We start from the raw sequence: 19,262 nt of genomic DNA, 5'->3' as shown, positions 1-19,262 counted from the left end.
GGTCTTACATCTGCAGCTAAGAATCCAGACTAGTTAGCTGCTATAGATGAGAAGATTAAAGCTCTTCATGATAATTAAACTTGGGACCTAGTGCCACGTCCCTTTAACACCAATATTGAGGGATCTAAATGGGTTTTTTTAACTAAATATTTCTCTAACAGAATCATTGATCGTTGCAAAGCCTGTCTTATTGGAAAAAGCTATACTCGTCTTCTTAGCCTTGATTACACAAATACTTTTAGTCTAGTGATCAAGGCATCCACTATTTGGATGGTACTCTCTCTCGCGATTATTAATAATCGACTCTTCACCAACCTTGATGTTAAAAATGCTTTTCTCAACTGTGTTTTGCATGAGAATGTTTATATGCTGCAGCCCCCTAGTTATGTTCACCCATGTTTTCCTGACCATATATGAAAGCTTAAAAGAGCTCTCTATGGCTTGAAATTGGCTCTCTATGCCTGCTTCCAGCGATTTATCACTTTCTTACTTCAACTTGGATTTTCTTGCAGCCGAGCTAATACTTCTCTAATTGTTCTTAAGCATTAACATTATCTCATTTATCTTCTACTATTGTAAGTTGATGATATTATTCTAATTAGCAATAATCAATCACTCCTTTATGCTAAGTTTGCCACCAAATTTTTAGGCCCTCTCAATTATTTTTTAGGACTTGAGGTCATTTATACTTGTTAACAGACACTATTGTAGTCAAACCAAGTATGCTCGTGGTGTTCTTCCTCGGGCTCAACTTTTAAATTATAAACCAATCACTATGCCTATGCCTATGGTAATTGGACATGGACTCTCTTCTATTGGTTCCACCTTATCTATTGTTACTCTTCATCACTTTTTAATTGGTGTCTTAAAATACTCTCTAATGGTATTATTATTACTCGGCTTGGCTTAACTCAACTCGACTTGATGTTTATGACGTGACAAGTGTGTCCCACTTTGCTGACATGTCAACTAACTAGTCGCTGACATGACGTGCCAACTGTGCATGCTAATGTCATCCTTATCCAGATCAGTAATGTGTGTCAAGTCGTTTGGTATTCAAGTCGAGTCAGTACATCCAGGCAAAGAAGACTCGTGGCACGTGTGGGGCGCATTTACGCGCATGGGAAGCCTTTTTATCGATGCGTGTTGGCACGTGCGGCCATATCCGACGTTCAATTTTTGTGCCGTCTCTAGAACACACTGCATTTCCTTTTGAGCATACAATCATGCTCGGTCCAAAATGATTTATCAAGCTTTACACTAAGGCTTACAACACCCCTTTAAACGGATATTCCCATTTGCAACAGTCATTGAGCATTTCAATATAATCACAAGCTCACCGCTCTAAGAGTTTATTCATTCCGGAGTTGCGTTTGTCATCTGTTCCATCCTAGGAACCACGTTTGTCATCTGTTCCACCCTAAGAACCATGCCTTACTTTTTTGTAAGTCTCTCGCTCTTAGTTCTAAGAGTCTAGGCAGCTCTTCACCTTTAACCATGGGGACAACCCAGTAAAGGTTGATTCATTTATGTCTTCATACTTTAAGTATTATAATGTCATTACCGAGCTCACCACCTTGACAAGAGTCAACTTGTTCTTGGAACCTGCGCATGCCCTCTGCTCCTTCATAACAGTTGCGTCTTAATGCTCCACAAATCATCCACTTATTGTCCAAACCAAATGTCTTCTAGCTCATTGATATTTTGTTTAGGGACAATATCCATGAAATTCAATCCTACATTTATCTTCGTACTCATCATAACAATTCTATTGGCTATCCATACACTTGTCCACTCATATCTAGCCATCACATTGGCTCTAAGGCATTCTGTACTAAGCTTATATCATGGCCCTCATACCAGCTCTAAGAGGTGCCTTCGCCTATTATCATGAGACGATCAAATCTTAGACTCATATCATGGCCCTCATACCAGCTCTAAGAGGTGCCTTCGCCTATTATCATGAGACGATCAAATCTTAGACTCATATCATGGCCCTCACATCTTCTATCTAAAGTGTCTTCATTTGTTGTTATGCAATAATCTAAACCTAGGCTCATATTATAGCCAACTCCTATTGTTTGAGGTGTCTCCGCTTGTTTTCATGCAGCGGCCTGAACCTAGGCTCATATTGTGGCCTGAACCTAGGCTCATATTGTGGCCCTCACACCTTCTATTTGAGGTGTCTTCGTTCATCGTCATGCGGCGGTTTCTTTCTCCTTTATTGGGGATGACTCTAGTAACTCCAAGATTCTCTACCAACATATGGACTTAAAAGAGATCACTGTTATTGATTGGTTTATCATTAGCAAATTGATTGGGATAAGTGATAAGATTTTTTTTGTTATATAAAGATTGATGTAGTTGATACTTTAAAGGTGTTTGAGGTTTTTGCTTCTTTAGAAATGTTAGGACTTTCCCTTTTTGATTTGTTGCAAACACATAATGTTGATCAGTAGAAAGATCGACTTATGCGTTAATGAAAGTATTAAAATTCAGGAGTTCAGCTATCGAAAAAGAGATCTTTGTCATGACTTCTAAAACTAAAAAAGGTGGTAAAAGGGTTGAAGGTTGTTTAAAGTCGCTCTTAACAAAAAGCTAATGAGATTCTGATCATTGTTAGTTTTCCTTGTAGCTACTAATTGATCAACTAAGCTCTTGGCTTTTTTTATAAAATTAGTACAAGATCAATAAACTTGAGTAATGATTTGAAGTTGTCTCTTTAATAAAGAAATCCTAAACCATGCAGTTTATGAAAAATAAGTATAAAGAACATCTCACACTTGTCTAGATGTTTTCATATCATAGATAGTAGAGACTAACTTTTATGTAATAGAAGTAAGCAGTTAGCTTAAGACATGTATCTTTCCTTGATCATGTTATGTAGGCTAGATTAGGTGATCCATTAAAAATAGTTTGTCGTATATGAGAGACAGTTTCATCCATAAGATCATTACTTCTAATGAAAACCATGAATTGGATAATCCAAGATAGGTAGTTGGGATCGACCAATTTTTTTAAGAAACAGAATGTGAATTAACTGGAACAATGGGTTATGGAAGAGAGATATTGACATAAGAGATAGTAAAATTTAAGGCCGTTGCTTAAAAGAATGGTGTGGAAAGCATAAGAGTATTGGTCAAGCATTTGCCTTTTAATGCTACGATACTATATAAATAAACTAAATATAAGAATAAAGAGAGAAATAAAACTTATTGGCTTAATTACTTTTCAATTTTTATTCAATCATAATATATAAAGAGTTATATATAACAAAATGGTGAAACTTAAGGAATACAATGAGATTACAAAATTATCTTCTTAACTAAAGTAATTTGTACAGCTTATTCACTTGATTCTTGCAACTAATCATGGACTAAGTCATTCCATACTCCAATATGATTTAGTTGGTAGTTTAATTGATTCTACCAAATTCTTAAAATTGAAAAATAAAAAGAAACAAGTAACAAGAGTGAAAATGATGCAAAACATACTAATACCAAGATATGGATTAATGGTGACAATCTTTAATTCTCTCCATTTCTTTGCTCCTCTTTATTTAGGAGTTGTAGAGAGAGGAAGAGAAGACATCATTTTAAATGAAAGAAAATGAGCTTTTTATATTTTTTTTCTTTTTATTTTAAAGCAGACTTATTTTTTTATTATTATTTTCTTACTCCAAATTGAGCAATCAATCATTTTATGACTAACTAGCTTAGGGAAAGACTCTGCATCTAGTACTAGTAATAAAGATCACAAGTGAATTCTTTTACGTAGCATTTTATTATTGTCTTATAATGGAATAACCAAAATATTAAGAATAGAGGGATATATTTTATTATAGTGATGATATCATTTTCTCACATCGGTTAGAAGATAAAAGCTTTAGTCATGTATAAGCATAAAATGCATCTTTCTCCGCAAGATTGGCCTTTTCAGTGTGTGTCTATATATATATATATATGATAATAATAATATGAAAATTAAATTAAAAATAAGTTTAGTTGAGAATAAATTTTAAAAAGATTTTATATGAGTAACACATCAACAAACATGACTAGATTTCAAGAAGGAAGCCAAATGAAGACTTAATTTAAGTATTGATTTTTAGTGTTAAATGTAAATTTTTATATCCTATTTAATAGTATAAATTAAAATGAATGAATTTAAAAGAATTGATAAAATTATTTTAATAATTCACTAAGATTAAAATTAATAAATCTGAAATTTTGCATGAACTAGTCGACTGCTTGATGATACTAAATGAATTAGTTGATTGTTTATTCATCTATGAACACCTGAAAATTTTACCAAAATTAGTTGATTGATTAACTTGACTAATATGAACCAGTCAACTTTTCAACCGTCAATGAGACAATAACAATTATAAATGGCTAGTTTTTGCTAGAAAAAAACATGCACACACACAGCTTGTCTAATTGTAAAATTTATAAGAGAGTCTAAACATAAATGTTATACAAGCTGTTATAAGTGCAAAAAAATATCAAATCATTAAAACATTTATATTGTAACACAAGAGTATTTAATTTTATACTCATTGCACTTAAACACCTTCAAATCTTTTAAGTGTTGTCTTGTAAGATATAAAAATATTTAAATTTTCAATTGTAAAATCCATTTTATTGGAGAGTAATTATGTAATAACAAAATCATATTTGTAAATCCATGAGAGCTTGAAAAAAACTCTTGATATTAGTGAGATATTGTCACTAAAGAAAAATCTTGAAAAATGCATATCTTCAAGTAGGAAAAAAATCTTAAAGAGAGAATATCTTGAAGTAGTGTAAAAATCTTGATGTGGATTCATCAAGTGATAATTATAGTCTTGAACTTGGATTACTGAGAGAATACAATACTCAAGACCGGTTTAGTGTTTGAGGTGTGGATGTAGGCTTATCAAACCATGTTAAAATTGAGTTTGCAATTTCTTCCCTATTTATTTTAAATACTTTAATTATATTGTTGGTTATTGTGTTTATTGTGTTTAATTGAATTAAATTGTATTATTTATTAGTATTACTAAAATACCTAATTCATCCCCCATCAGGTATTATTATTACCTTATAGTCCATTTTTTTTTACGTTTCAAAAATACTTTTAAAAAAATTGAATTTTTTTTATTTTTTTCTTTGCTTCAAATTAATTTTTTTTTATCTTTATATTGTTTTAATGTGTTAATATCAAAAAAATATTATTTAAATGTCTTTTTAAACAAAATATATTTTAAAAAACAACAATTACCATAATATCAAACAAACTTTAATTTTGAAATAACAAAAACTCATTATGTGGTTCCAATGACAGTAACTTTTTGGGAGCCTACCATGTATGAGTGAAGATACATGTTAACATTGGTGCTATATGTGAGAACACCAATCATGTGCGACTAGCGTAGCTCCTTGCTCCTTGTTTAGAGGGCTAGGATGATGATAATATTTTATATTGATTAAAAAAATAAAAATTTTAGTTATTTATAAGTATAAAAAAAAATAATTTTTAAAAGATGTCTTTCAAATGGACAAAATCTATTATGTAATTCCAGTAAAACAATTTTTTTAGAGGACTTACCACGGGCAATTTTTTAGAGGACTTACCATAAGCAGGTGTGAGCACACACATCACTTCATTTATACATTTTAATATCAAATAATTTAACTGTAAAACTCTTATTTTTTATTTTATATCTTCATTTTGGTTGATTTAACTCAATATAATTTTGTTTTTTAATATGTGTCCTATCTATCGGTAATATTATCTAAACAATATTACATGGACTCCTGAAAAAATGACAATTGAAGAGGCAGCAGCAGGGCTTGCAGGATGCTCGTCTAATTCTAGTGATAATAGCACGGCATAGTGCTGGTTGGTTTTGCACAAAACCAAACCCTTTGCTACAAGGCATCGCCATCGAAAGACCATAAAATTTCCATAACTTGAAAAACTGTCCCCATTTTGAACTATCTTTGGAGTCATGAAAAAACCAACAAGATGACGGACCACAAGTGAAAAAAAATATTAAAAATTATCCACTCTAAACAAAACATAATCAAAATACAATTGGATAAGAACATTCCAATCCAATCCAAAATATTATTTTGAAAAGCTAAATTGATAAAATAGTATTTTAAATAGTATAAATATAGTTTACCTTACCATATTTATTCCAATGGAAAAAAGTCATTTGAAGAGCTATTTATATTGGAATGAAAAAAATAAGTGTTTTATTATTTTTTAATATTGTTTAATGTTATTTTTTTTTCACATGTCTATATTTAATTAGTTTATTTTTTTAGTTGTTCTATTTTGTTGATTTTAGCTCTTTAAAGAGATAAATAAAAATAATATTTGTGGGAGAAAAAAAACATTTTAATATTTTATTTAGTTTTTTTCTTGGAGTGTCTAAAACAAATAAAAAAAATTAAAATATTAATTTTTTATTTTTGATTATTCATCTGGCTTCTCCGTTCGAGATGCTCTAATAGCATGATTGAATCTGTAAATATATTATAGTATATGTCAACAATATGGCGGTGTCAGTGCTGTCTTAAGTGGTTAAGCACGTGTATCAATATTTATATCAATCCTCTTAGAAACATACAACTTCTCCAAGTATCATAAAGCCCCCTCCTCTCGTCAAGCAAGCAGTAACCCTTTCATTTATTATGCATTGATGATTCATTGAAGCCAAGCCAAACCCAGATCTCTCTTTCTCCCGAACGGAAGAAAACAGAACGAGAAACCCACAAGCAGAAAAACGCCCCCTTTCAACTTAACCAACAAAAATGAGCAGCACCAGCAGCTTTACCAGGTTCTATGATACCTGGTTCGACCAACTCAATCAACTTCTGGAACAATTGAGGACAGCCCCCAAACCACCAAGCAGCCAAGATGATAGAAGCCATCTTAGCAGCCTAGCCCAAAAGATCGTAAGTCACTATGCCGAGTTCTATAGAATGAAATCTATGGCGATAGAGAGTGACGTTTTGTCAGTCTTCACAGCCCCTTGGGCCTCCTGCTTCGAGAGGTCGCTTCACTGGATTGCTGGGTGGCGACCCACCACCTTGTTTCACCTTGTATACACCGAGTCCAGTATTCTTTTTGAGTTTCATATTGCTGATATTTTAAAGGGCCGAAGTACTGGAGATCTTGGTGATCTATCACCTAATCAATTCAGGTTTTGAATTTTCACATTTTATGTATATTCTTGGAATTTAATGAATTTTTTCCCTTTAATAATTGTTTGTTACTTGGTAAATACATGTAAAGAAAAATTCAGTTATAATTGATCTAAATAAATAATTTCATGCTGAAACAGGAGAGTCAGTGAGTTACAATGTGAGACAGTGAAGGAAGAGAATGCGATAACAGGTGAGCTATCAGACTGGCAAGATAGTGCAAATGAGGTGATGTTGGGGTCATTCACAAATCTTGGTGACAAGGTCGGACGGCTGGTGAGTGTTGTGAAGAAGGCGGATGACCTAAGGTTGAGAACAATCAGGAGGGTTGTTGAATTATTGACCACACAGCAAGCAGTGGAATTCTTGGTTGCTGCTGGTGAATTGCACTTTGGAGTCTACGGGTGGGGGAGGAAGTTTGATCACCGCCCATGTCAAGGTGCTTGATGCCGTAACAATCAAGATTTGGGTGTGTTTGTTTATGTTTTGGACTGTAGGGATCTCCAAAAACAGTTTTATGTGCTAGAAGATGTCCAATGTACTAGTAGTTTTTGGTACTTCACCCACAATTTTATGTGCTAGATGATGTCCCATGTGTTTGTTTACGTTTTGTAATGTAGGAATCTCCAAAAACAGGAGATTGTCAGCCTTAATTGAATGCGGGTTTTACCTGGATGTTTGAGAGATTGGCTTTTGTTGATTTTGTTTAGTCAAATGATAACCTCCTAAATCTTGCACCAACAATTGAAATTGAACCTTGAGTGCACGTTGTGTCATATAATGTACAGTAATTAATTGGCTCTTGTTTTAATCACGAGCTAACTGAAATTAACTAATTGATTCATATTTATTATTTGAAAAACAAACCATATCAAGCACAGGCTATTTTGACAAACATAATTGTCTAATTAAACAAATAAGGGTTTTTTCTTTTCTTTTATTTTTTTCTCAAAAAGAAAGAATTAATTACTTTTTGGAAGTGCCATTCTATTTCTATCCTGATCTCTAATCAACTGTCGAATCAGCTTTATTAAGTTTTAATGAGGAGCATATGATCTGCCACTCCACTAATTGTCGAATCGAAGCAGGAGAAAAGAAGAAAAAGAGAGGATTTGAGGTTAATCGGTTGGGGTTAAGGTAGTGTACTGATTTTATTTAGGATTAATTTAGTGATTTTTTAATGTGTTGTTATAATTTTATTGTTGAGATTTTTTAATATTGAGTGTATTATTTTTTTGGTGATTTTTTTTTGTTATTGAATATTAAATCCTTAGAAAATTTTAAATTATGATTTTATAACATGTAAATTAATTGACGTGAATTTTATGAATAAATAATCTATGTATAAAATATTAAAAAAAACACGGTAGTATTTAAATTGTATTATTTTTTAATTTTTTTAGCTTGTAATATTTTTAAAAACTTTAATTAAATTAGGTTAGAATAGTAAAATACCCGTAAAAGAGTTGGTTCCCCCCCAAAGATCGATAACCTAACGAAGGCACGTGGCTGCTTGCAAGTGTATGCAACATGCATGGTGACACTTTGCGTTTCTTGAAATGGCATCGTGTCATATACCAAGAGCGACTAATAATAATAATAATAATTAATTATTGACCAAACATAATGGTGACCATTATGAGCACCAATTCTGATTTCTGCCTGACAATTATCATTGGAAACGACAATATTTCATCATTCTCTTTTTATTTTTTTAGTTAAGGAAATTAACGTGTTGACCGGGAGACGATTATTTTGAAATTTGAGCTCTTGCGTTTGAGCTTGGAAACTTTATTTCTTCTATATGCCATTGTGATGGTGTTTGGATATATTTATGCGGTTATTATTAGAAAAAAAATAGTATAATACATGTTTGGTTAATAATGAACTATAGTTTGTTTTTATGTGTATCCTAGTATAAATTATAGTTTAATTACAAAAAATAAAAAGTAATTATGCATTACTTTTTATGCGTTTCTCCTTTCTCATCACCGACAATTTTACAATTAATTTTCTCAATGATCCCTATCTTTCTTTTTTTAATTTCTCAACGGTCACGAAAAAACCCAACAAATTAATGGTGGAAGGTTATTGTAGATCAATAACGCCCAGTTCCAACATTTTCCTATACTATTTCTTCATGCGCTTCACCTCTCTCTCACCATCAAAACTTTCCCACAACCACTATTAATTACTGTCCTCACAACCTCACAAATTTTTTTCTTGTTTCGGTTGCAGATCAATATAATTGATGAACTAAAAAACCCCCAATTTCTTTTCCCAAAATGTTCTCCTTTCTCTTATCTTGTTGTAACCCCATTTCTATTTTTCCCTAAAACCACCAACGTTGGAGCAAGCTTTTTCCCTCTGTCCATTCTTTCCAAACAAAGACTGAAAACACAAACCTTCACTGATCTGTCCCTCCACTGTTACAATTACAGAAAACCCCCAAGAGATTCATGTTGGGAAAGGTCCATAAGCGAGATACTAGCAAGTACTATGCATTCCCCTTGTCAATTTTGTTTAACATGTTGCTCAAAATCTAATTTCTGTAATGGGTCTCTATTGTTTTTGTCTTTACAGAACAAAGCTGGAACACTGTGTTGGTTTGCAGAACAAAGAAAGAGACTGAGGTCAGTTCCTGCCTTATATCCATCTTCATTTTTGTTTTTTTAGATGAAAAATTGTATGTTTGTGCTGCTGCATACTCTATTACTATTAACACTACAATTGTTGAATTGATTTACGAGTTTGTTGTTGCTGCTTGTGTTCTATTTATTGTGCCTTCGTCAAATTTTTTGAATTTATAGCAAATTTCAGTGCTTCTTCTGCTTGTCCTCTGCTTTGCATATGTTTTAAATTTTTTTTCTACTTGAAAACCTGCATTTTTGTGATGCTTTTGTGTACTGTATTACCCATGTCAATTTTGTAGTAATTGTAGCTCAAAATCTATTTTATCTCCTGGGTCTCCATTGTATCTGTTTGCAAGACAAAGCTGCAGAACCGTGCTGGTTTGGACACCTAAACAGATAGACTAAGGTAAGTTCCTGCCTTATCTCCATCTTCATTTTCAAAATTTTAGATGAAAAATTGCATGTATGTGTACTTGCATGATCAATTACTGTGTGTTCTGTAATTGAAAAATTCCATAACTATTGTTGATTGTCTTCTGTTTACTATGCCTTCGTCATTTGTTTTGAATTTAAAAGAGTTTAATTGCTTCCATATATTGCTTGTCTATTGTTCTTTGTTCTGGTTTTGTTTTTTATGTCTACTACCAGCTGACAGTACTGCTGCTGGATTATTTGCTTACTAGAAACAATGTGATGCTTTGAAATTTCATTTATGTGTTGCTCTTCATGGTCTGATATGTTTGCCATACATATTGATGTTGTTTCTGTTTGAGCAACCATAGATTTCTTTACTATGCGTATGTTTATTGTAATCGTAATGAGTGCCCTGTTAGCATGTCATGTAGGATTACTTTTATTTATACTTGTGCAATCAAAATCAGAATTTTGAGTTTTTTTTTTTGTGTTTGCATGTTGTAAAAGAAAGTTGGGTTTCTTTGAATGTAGAAATACATTCTGTTCTGTTTGTTTTTTTCCCGTTGTTTTTAGCTTCCAAACAGCACGATGGCAATGAAGCGTTGCTTGATAATTTAAATATTATCTCATGTCTGAAACTCAGTTTTTTGAATAGTTGAAATTAATAGGTTTCAATTAGTTTTTATTACAAATTAACGTGAACATTCTAATTCAAATACATGTATGGTTAATGTTTGTTGCTAACCACACAGCTTTTGTAAATGCTGAACATTGAGTGTTTTATTATTGTTTAAGTCCACAGTTTATGTATGTGCCACAATGTAATCGATATCATTTATTGATTTCAAACTTTTATTAAATGTGTTAAAAGATATCATGGAAGGTCTTAAATCTTTTAATAAGATTGCTTGGACAAAGGAAATGTTGCATATATTTTGTGATATATGCATTAAGGCAATTGATATGGGAATGAGACCTAATACTCATTTCAATAAAATGGGGTGGAAATTTCTTATAACACCATTCAAAGAACAAACCGGCCATACATTCACCAAAACACAATTGAAAAACAAATGGGATGGATGCAAAAGAGATTAGAGGATATGAAATAAACTGGTTTTTGAAACTGGTGTTGGCTGGAATAGTGAGTTAGGCATAATTACAGCTAGCGATGAGTGGTGAAAACCAAAAATTCAGGTACATTCCTTATCATCCTAATAATTTCTTTTATTGTTGTCAAATTCCAACCCCAAAATTTTAGTCTGATCCTTTATTACTTGATTTAATTTATATGCAGGAAATTAAAGGAGCCAAAAAATTCAGACATGTTGGTATTGAGCCGTCTTTGAAGAATAAAAGAGAAATGTACCTCATGACTTCGCTACGAAGTATCTCAGTTTAAGAAGGAAAAGAAAAATGTGGACTAGTATGGGTGATAAGCAACAAAAGTTGAAATGGTTGCAATGAATGTATGCACGAACTAAACATGCTTAGCTGACATGGTATGATTTAAGTTTCTTAATTGTTAATCAATTAATTATGTTCAAGTGCTTATGATATTTATACATGTTTATTTTTTTGTTGTAGAGTAATGGGATGCCGGTTTTTAAAAGAGTAGTTGTCATTTGCCGAAGTTTGTCAGAGACATTGTTTCACAAGACATGTCGGTATTAAGACATATGAGCATATCTGTTTGTGGTAATTTATGTATTGTTATATTTATTAAAATGCTTTTCGGGAGTTAACAGACTTGTATGAGAAATTGTTGGTTGTAATGTTGTATTTTATCTATAAATTACAATGTTCAATGGTTAATGTTAAATGGTTAATGTGAAATGGTTGACCCTTTAATGGAATTGATTGTTAATTTACCTTAACTATTTTGTTAGCTGTATTTTTTTCTTTGTCGCCATGAGGTCTGATAGGAACAATAATACATGTTGCTATGTTTCTTTCTTTAGCTATAATTTTTTCAGTTGGTTAGCTACTGTGAGATTGACATGCTGTTGGTGATTATTTCCTTAGTTGTATTTGTTTCCATTAGGTAGCTATTATGAGCTTGTGATGCCTGAAAAGAAACCCTTTTTGTAGGCCATAAGGTTTGTGAGGTCTGATAATACATGCTGCTGTGTTTCTTTCCTTGGCTGTAATTTTTTCAATTGGTTAGCTACTGTGGGATTGACATGCTACTGGTGATTCTTTTCTTAGCTGTATTTGTTTCCATTGGGTAGCTACTGTGAGCTTGTGAGGTTTGAAAAGAAACTTCTTTTACAGTTACTGTTGTTGTTTTTTCTTTTATTGCCGTGAGGTTTGATGGGACTAATGTAGTTGGTGTTTCTTCATTTTTATCACGTTGAAAGCTTGGTCTTGCTATTGGTTTTTAACTTGAAACTCTGTTTTTATTCCTTTCAACTTTGGTTTAAAAGACTTCATGTCAGAATTGTATACATATATGAGCTGTAAAAGTAACATTATATGCTACTTTTACAGCACATACATACATGTGAATGTACTTATGTTGAAAGCTGAAAAATTGTAAAATAGAACAAAAGAGCATTGAAATTTTTCTATATAAAGAGGAATGTTTACATAATATTTTTCAGTGAACTACCTTTCTTCATAATAAGCTTCTCAAACCTCTCAATTGCACCAAATACAAGCAAGTATAATACTCCTTTTTTGTTGGCTTTACAGGTATGGAAAAAACTTATGTCACATAAACTCTTTTATAGTTTTTTTTATTGAATGATATTTAATTATTTAAAGTTTTTTATTAACAACATATTTTTTTTTACATGTAATTGAAGTTATGGATTATCCACGATTTAATGACATATTTAATGAAGATTTTGATGGTAATTATGATAATGTAATGAACCACATTGCAGACCGAATTAATTATCCTAGTTGTGAAGGGAGTGGTGCTTCAGTTGATGGTGCCGGAGATGATAGTAATGGAAACGACTCTGGTGACAGTAATGACGATGATAATGATGCTGCTGATGTTGATGATGACAGTGATGGTGACGATGCATTTATTAAAAGGAGGCATTTTGAGAGGAGAAAATTAATTATATGCATAGCTGGAGCTATAAACATGTATTATATTAATTATATGTATAAAGAACAATGTATAGTTTCCTATAACACAGGAATGCGTTGGTTGACAGAGGTTTTAAAAGGTCATTGGAAACGAAGTGTTAACATACTCAGGATGGACGCAACCACTTTGTTGAGTTTATGCACTGAATTAGAAACGCGTCATGGCTTAAAACAGTCAAGAAGAATGAGCGTTATTGAAAAGGTGGCAATGTTTCTATTTACAATAGCAGTTGGGGCGTCAAATAGACAAGTGCAAGAAAGATTCCAGCATTCAGGTGAAACTATTAGTAGATGTTTTAAAGAAGTGCTTAAATCATTACGTAGTTTCGACATGCAATTCATGTTCGTGTGGGCAGGATAGGAAGGTAGTGCACACGATACACGTATTTTTCTTGAGGCTATTGATAATAGCAATATCAAATTTTCAAAACCTCTAGAAGGTTGTGATTTTGACTAAATTAAAGATTTGGTGATTGAAGGAATATACTTATTTTCCAGTGTTGTTTAAAATTACCATGTTGTTATTTTTTACAGGAAAATACTATTTGGTTGATGCTGGATATCCAAACGAGTATGGGTATTTGGGTCCCTACAAAGGTGAAAGGTATCACTTTCAAGAATTCAGGCGTCGTAGACAACCAAGTGGTCAGAAAGAAGTGTTTAATTGTACACACTCGTCACTATATAACGTGATCGAACGTTCTTTTGGGGCATGGAAACAGAGGTGGAAAATTTTACAAAACATGTCTGCTTATCCATACAAGACATAAATTGAGATTGTAATTACATCAATGGCACTACATACTTATATTAGAAGGAGATCGCAAGATGATGCAATTTTTTCTGAGTATGATCGCAACTCCAATTTAATTCCATATGACTTTTTACTTGATATTGTTTAGGCTTCAGCCATTCAAGGCTCACAGAGGCTTCACGTATGGATTTTGTATGTGATGGAATTGCAAATAGTTTGATGGAACAATAAAGGAGTACATTAATGTATAAGAATTTTTCATTTTGTTATGTAATCATAATTACAAAATACCTATGTTTTGGAATTATATATATGTGTTTATATATGTCCTTTTAATTAATTCAAATCAAATATAAAATACAAAGTATATTAACCAAACACAAGAAAATATTTTTTTTAACCACAGTTTTACCAAACACATAACTGCTTTTTTTTCCATCACAATTGTAACCACAATTTTTTAACCAAACACAAGAAACTGTTTTTTTTTCAACCACAGTTTTAACTAAACGCTAATTTTTTTGAAATCAACCTCACAAAAAGTACTTTTTATCAAAATGATTTTTTTATACCACAACCACAAAAGCTATCACAATACCAAACACGCTTGTTTCAGTAATTTAGAAAAATACATAAATTATATATTATAATATTATTTAAAATTTTAGATTAAAATAGTGTTTTAATATAACATTACAGTTTTATGATAAAATATTTATAGTTTGAATCTTATTATTATTATTTTATTTAATAAAAATTAAATATAAAATAATAAAAGTATTTACAAATTTTAAATTTTAAAAAATTATATAAATTACGTACTATAATCACAATTAACAAACAACTTAGAAATGATTTTTTTAACATTTCTTTAACTTCAAGATTTGTCAAGCTTTATTATTTTATTCTATGAATGGATTTTTAATGGAACAAAATCAACTTAAGCAAATTGCTTACAAGGTTTGTATAATACACAAACAGCAAAGTACAAACAAAAGCAAACTATTTATCTGGGATTTACAATAACTTCTTGCAAAATGCTATCAACAAATTAAGACACTGCAAATTGCCCCATCCAGCCACGCACTCTCCTGTTCCTTTCCTTCAAAATTTGATGGATATAAGAGCACCAAGAGATTCTTAACAAAATAGAAAGAAAAAGAAATAGCTCAACCCAACTCTCCATGTCAAATCTTCAACCTGCTCAAAAATCCCACTTTTTCTTCGAAATACACTGCCATATGTTTCTGGTGAAGCTGTGAGAGAAGAAGAGGCGATCGATCCCTGTCTTTTGGAGCTTGTTCACATAGAGAGCAGGTTATATCAATATTAATTTCTTCCCCGTTGCAGTTGTCTTTTTTTTTTTAAAAAAAAAATATGCTGCAGTTGTCTTTTTTTAAAAAAAAAAATAGATTTCCGGGTTATATTTCTCAACTAATTCTATAAAATTTAAAATTAATAATAATATAAATCTCTAATAATTATAAATTTTAGATTTTAAATGAGTAATTTTTAAAAAATAAATTTAAAATTTAATTAGTTAAACTGTATCTAGTAAACCTATAGTAATTATAAATTTTATAGAATTTAAAAGAGTAATTTTTAAAAAATAAATTTAGAATTATAGTAATTATAAGTTTTATAAATTTTAAATGAATAATTTTTAAAAAATAAATTTAGAATTCAAACAGTAAACATATACTAATTATAAGTTTTATATATCTTTTTTTAAAAATAAATTTAAAATCTAATAAGCGAAACTGCATCTCTCAAACAGTTGTGTCACTTTATGCAGAGCCAAACAATGAAGCTACTGCATCCAGGAATATACAATGATCCTCGAATAAACTTACTACGTCAGGCAACATTATTTCCTTTCTTTCTCACTAGATTCCAGGCACTAAGACATGAACATTTTCCATCGGCAACTTGTCTCATGTAATACAATCATTTATTAAATGACAATAAATCACTATTAAAAGTTGGTTTACATCGAACGAAATCTTACTGTAAAATTAACTTTTAATTTTAATCAACAAAAAAACATACGTGCGCAGCTACCCCACAAATTCAACTATCGCACGATGTAATTGGTTTGGGACTGTTCAAAGAAAGCCCTTCTTATTGTTCAAAGATCGGGCATCTAGAGCCAGCTTTCATGTCATAGGAGACTTATTTTTTATATATATAAAAATTAATTATTTAAAAGATTTATTTCCTCTTTCTCTCTAATATATTCAGGAATAATAAGATGCTAATTTAAGAAAATGAATATCATATAAAAATATGTTAATGAACAAATTAACCATATACTCCACCAATATCGTAGCCACGTCAGTGTCCATATTTAAAAATTGATACCTTATACAGCCACGTACGACGGCAAACCTAGGGGCGTAAGGAGGATTCACAATCCACTCAATGTTCAAAATGATCCCTGAAGTTTGTTGGTTATTTCAAGTAGGTTTTAATAGTTTATATATAATGATTCCTTTTAAATAAAGTTTATACTACATTTTAGCCCATAATTCATAATTTTTGTGTATATTTTTTTGTGTATGCGTATACTATTTTGACACCTCAATATTATTTTTATCTCGTTAATTTTAAATTCCCAGCTAGCTTTGACTAGGTAAACACCAATTCATAAATCCTTAATTGTCTGTCATAATATCATAGAACGCATAGAGTGTTATTTGATGTAATTAAAAGTTTACGTTAGCTAATATTAATAAAACACTAAAGTGGCAAAATCATTAAGTCACACCACAAAATATTATTTATTGTAATAATATTTTGTGTTTTTTTTTTAATATACCCCTTCAACAACCTTTTTTTTATTTTTTTTTCAATTCATCCTTCATTGTTCGGAGATAACTTTTTAATTTTTTTTATAACTTTTTAATTTTTTTTGTTAGGTTTTATGCCGATTACATGAATTTAATTTTTTTTTTCAATTTCAACCTTTTAATACTAGATCTGTTAGAAGTGAGGTTTTATAATTTTTTTATTTATTTTCAATAAATTTATCTCGATCTCATAACTTAGATTATGAGTTTAATGGGTTAACTTAGGTTGTTTGTTTGGGTTGTTTTTTCTAATTGATTTATTTTTTACTTTATTCTTCAATTTTGAATTGGTTGGAAATTGCTATAAGGAGAATAAGTCAATCCCCTTCACAGAGAGTAGTGTTATTGCACTATAGAGGCTAGGTTAATCCATTCCATAAAAATTATAAAATTATTTCCCTAAGAAGAACAAGTCAATCATTTCTTAGAAAATATATCTTGGAGACATTATTTTTATTTTAAAAATAAATTTACATTCCTATTAATAATTATACATTATGAAATTATCTAAATAATAGGTATGAGAGAGGTTCTTAAGAGAAACATGTCTTGAAGGTGGCGTTATAATGCTTGCTTTGACTATTCTGATAGCTTTAAATAGGTGATCTTATTTTGATTCAATGGAGTTATAAATCATTAGGATACACTAAATACTCATGGGTTAATCCTTTATGGTTCTTCCTTGATCTTTTCTTTTTACTAGGAGAATGATTTTGTTTAGAAAGTCCTTCATATTGGTTGTCCTTGTAAAAACAAAAAGATCCATATCGTATCAAACTGGCCTCTTCCACCTATATGTGATTTTTCATAACTTAGTTCGCTTTGAGCAAGCTTTTGTCTATGAAGGCATAAAGTTTTTTTCATGTGACATATTTTTTGATTAGTACTTAAAAGTGCATTTCTCCATGTGACATGTTCTTAATTAGTACTTAAAAGTGCATTTTTATCAATGTTTTATATTATTATTTTACACTTGAAATATCAATAACTCCCTAACTAAAGCATGTTTTATAATACAAGTCTAATACCATAAACTACCTTTAATTTGTGGTAAATGTTTATTTTAAATGCAGGTCTATCATAAATAAAAGGATTGATTGATGAGTTAAAATATTAAAATTGAAAGGACAAAAAGAGGGTCAAACTTAGAAAAAAGATGCTCACGCAGTCCAAACTTGAACATTGTTTAGTAATTGGGTCATATCTGGAGCTGTAGATCTCAGATTTTGGTCTGCTTTATATGGATGGAAAGCTAATACATAAGCCTAAAACTTTCATGGAAGGCAAAACTCAATTCTACTATTTAGAAGTCTAAATCTTAGCAACAACAAAAAAATTTGAATCTATACTACAATCCATACACTATTTAGTGTTTAGCCCATATCTTGAGTTCTAAAAGTTTAAATGACCTTAATTTTTTTCCTAGAAAGTTGAGATGATTTTCTAGAACTTTCATGAGTGAAGTTGGTTCAAATTCTAACATTATCAATGACGTTTTATTCAGATGAGAAAATAAGGATTGTCACCAAGTCAAGAGTTGGCCACCACTTAACAATTAGTCAACAAATCAATAGTTTCTAATTTTGGCGTATAAAATAAGGCATTTTCCATGTATTTAGGCATTTTCCATACATTTAAGCATCTTGGTTTCTAGATCAAGATCATGCTCTTGCTTTCTCTCTTTGTATTTTTGTAATGCTTAAGTTTTACTTTTATTAATATCTTGTTTAAGCCTTTCATTTTCTTTCCTTTACTTAATTACTTTCCTTTACTTAGTTAACTTTTATCTTATTTATGTTTTTATCTTATTTATTTATATTTCTCTCTTTTATTATGTTTAGTTAAGTTTATAATATTAAAGTGAAAAAGGTTACCCTAATGGTGTAAAAATAAGTATAGTGTAAACTCAATATGGACTTTAATATTTGATACTAACATGTTTTGTATTTGTTATCTTGTTCACTTTTAATACTTTGTTTATTAAATGGGTATTTTAGATTTGTATTGTATAACATTTGGTACAACAAATACTTGATACTTTCATAGCCCAACCGTATGGTATAACCGACACTTGTGTTATGAAAGGAACTTGATTTGTTATTAACATAAGTTATAATTATGAAAACCTGATAATATTTACAAGTATTAGCATTATTCAAATAAGATAACTAATGTAATCATGTAATAACTTATAATGCGATTGGAACCTCCTTTGTATGTGGTTTTTAATTAAGTAATAAAAAAATTTATATTATACTTGTTTGAAATACCATTAGTGGATCTTTAACCTTGACATTTGTTTTTATCATTGTTT

General features: G+C 30.7%; 1 protein-coding gene across 1 annotated transcript; it reads left to right on the top strand.

Annotated features, from left to right (window-relative positions):
- Positions 1-6,558: 6,558 nt before the first annotated feature.
- LOC105113442 (transcription factor-like protein) lies at positions 6,559-7,880 on the top strand. The gene is made up of 2 exons (XM_011009615.1): positions 6,559-7,195; positions 7,337-7,880. The coding sequence occupies exons 1-2, from the start codon at positions 6,804-6,806 to the stop codon at positions 7,641-7,643; spliced, it is 699 nt and encodes a 232-aa protein (XP_011007917.1). The 5' UTR covers positions 6,559-6,803; the 3' UTR covers positions 7,644-7,880.
- Positions 7,881-19,262: the final 11,382 nt, after the last annotated feature.

This window comes from Populus euphratica, unplaced genomic scaffold (genome assembly GCF_000495115.2).
Source record: "Populus euphratica unplaced genomic scaffold, PopEup_1.0 scaffold422.1, whole genome shotgun sequence".
Classification (NCBI taxonomy): Eukaryota; Viridiplantae; Streptophyta; class Magnoliopsida; order Malpighiales; family Salicaceae; genus Populus; species Populus euphratica.
The sequence above is the reverse complement of the archived record's forward strand: the minus strand, read 5'-3'. Positions and strand labels throughout refer to the sequence as shown.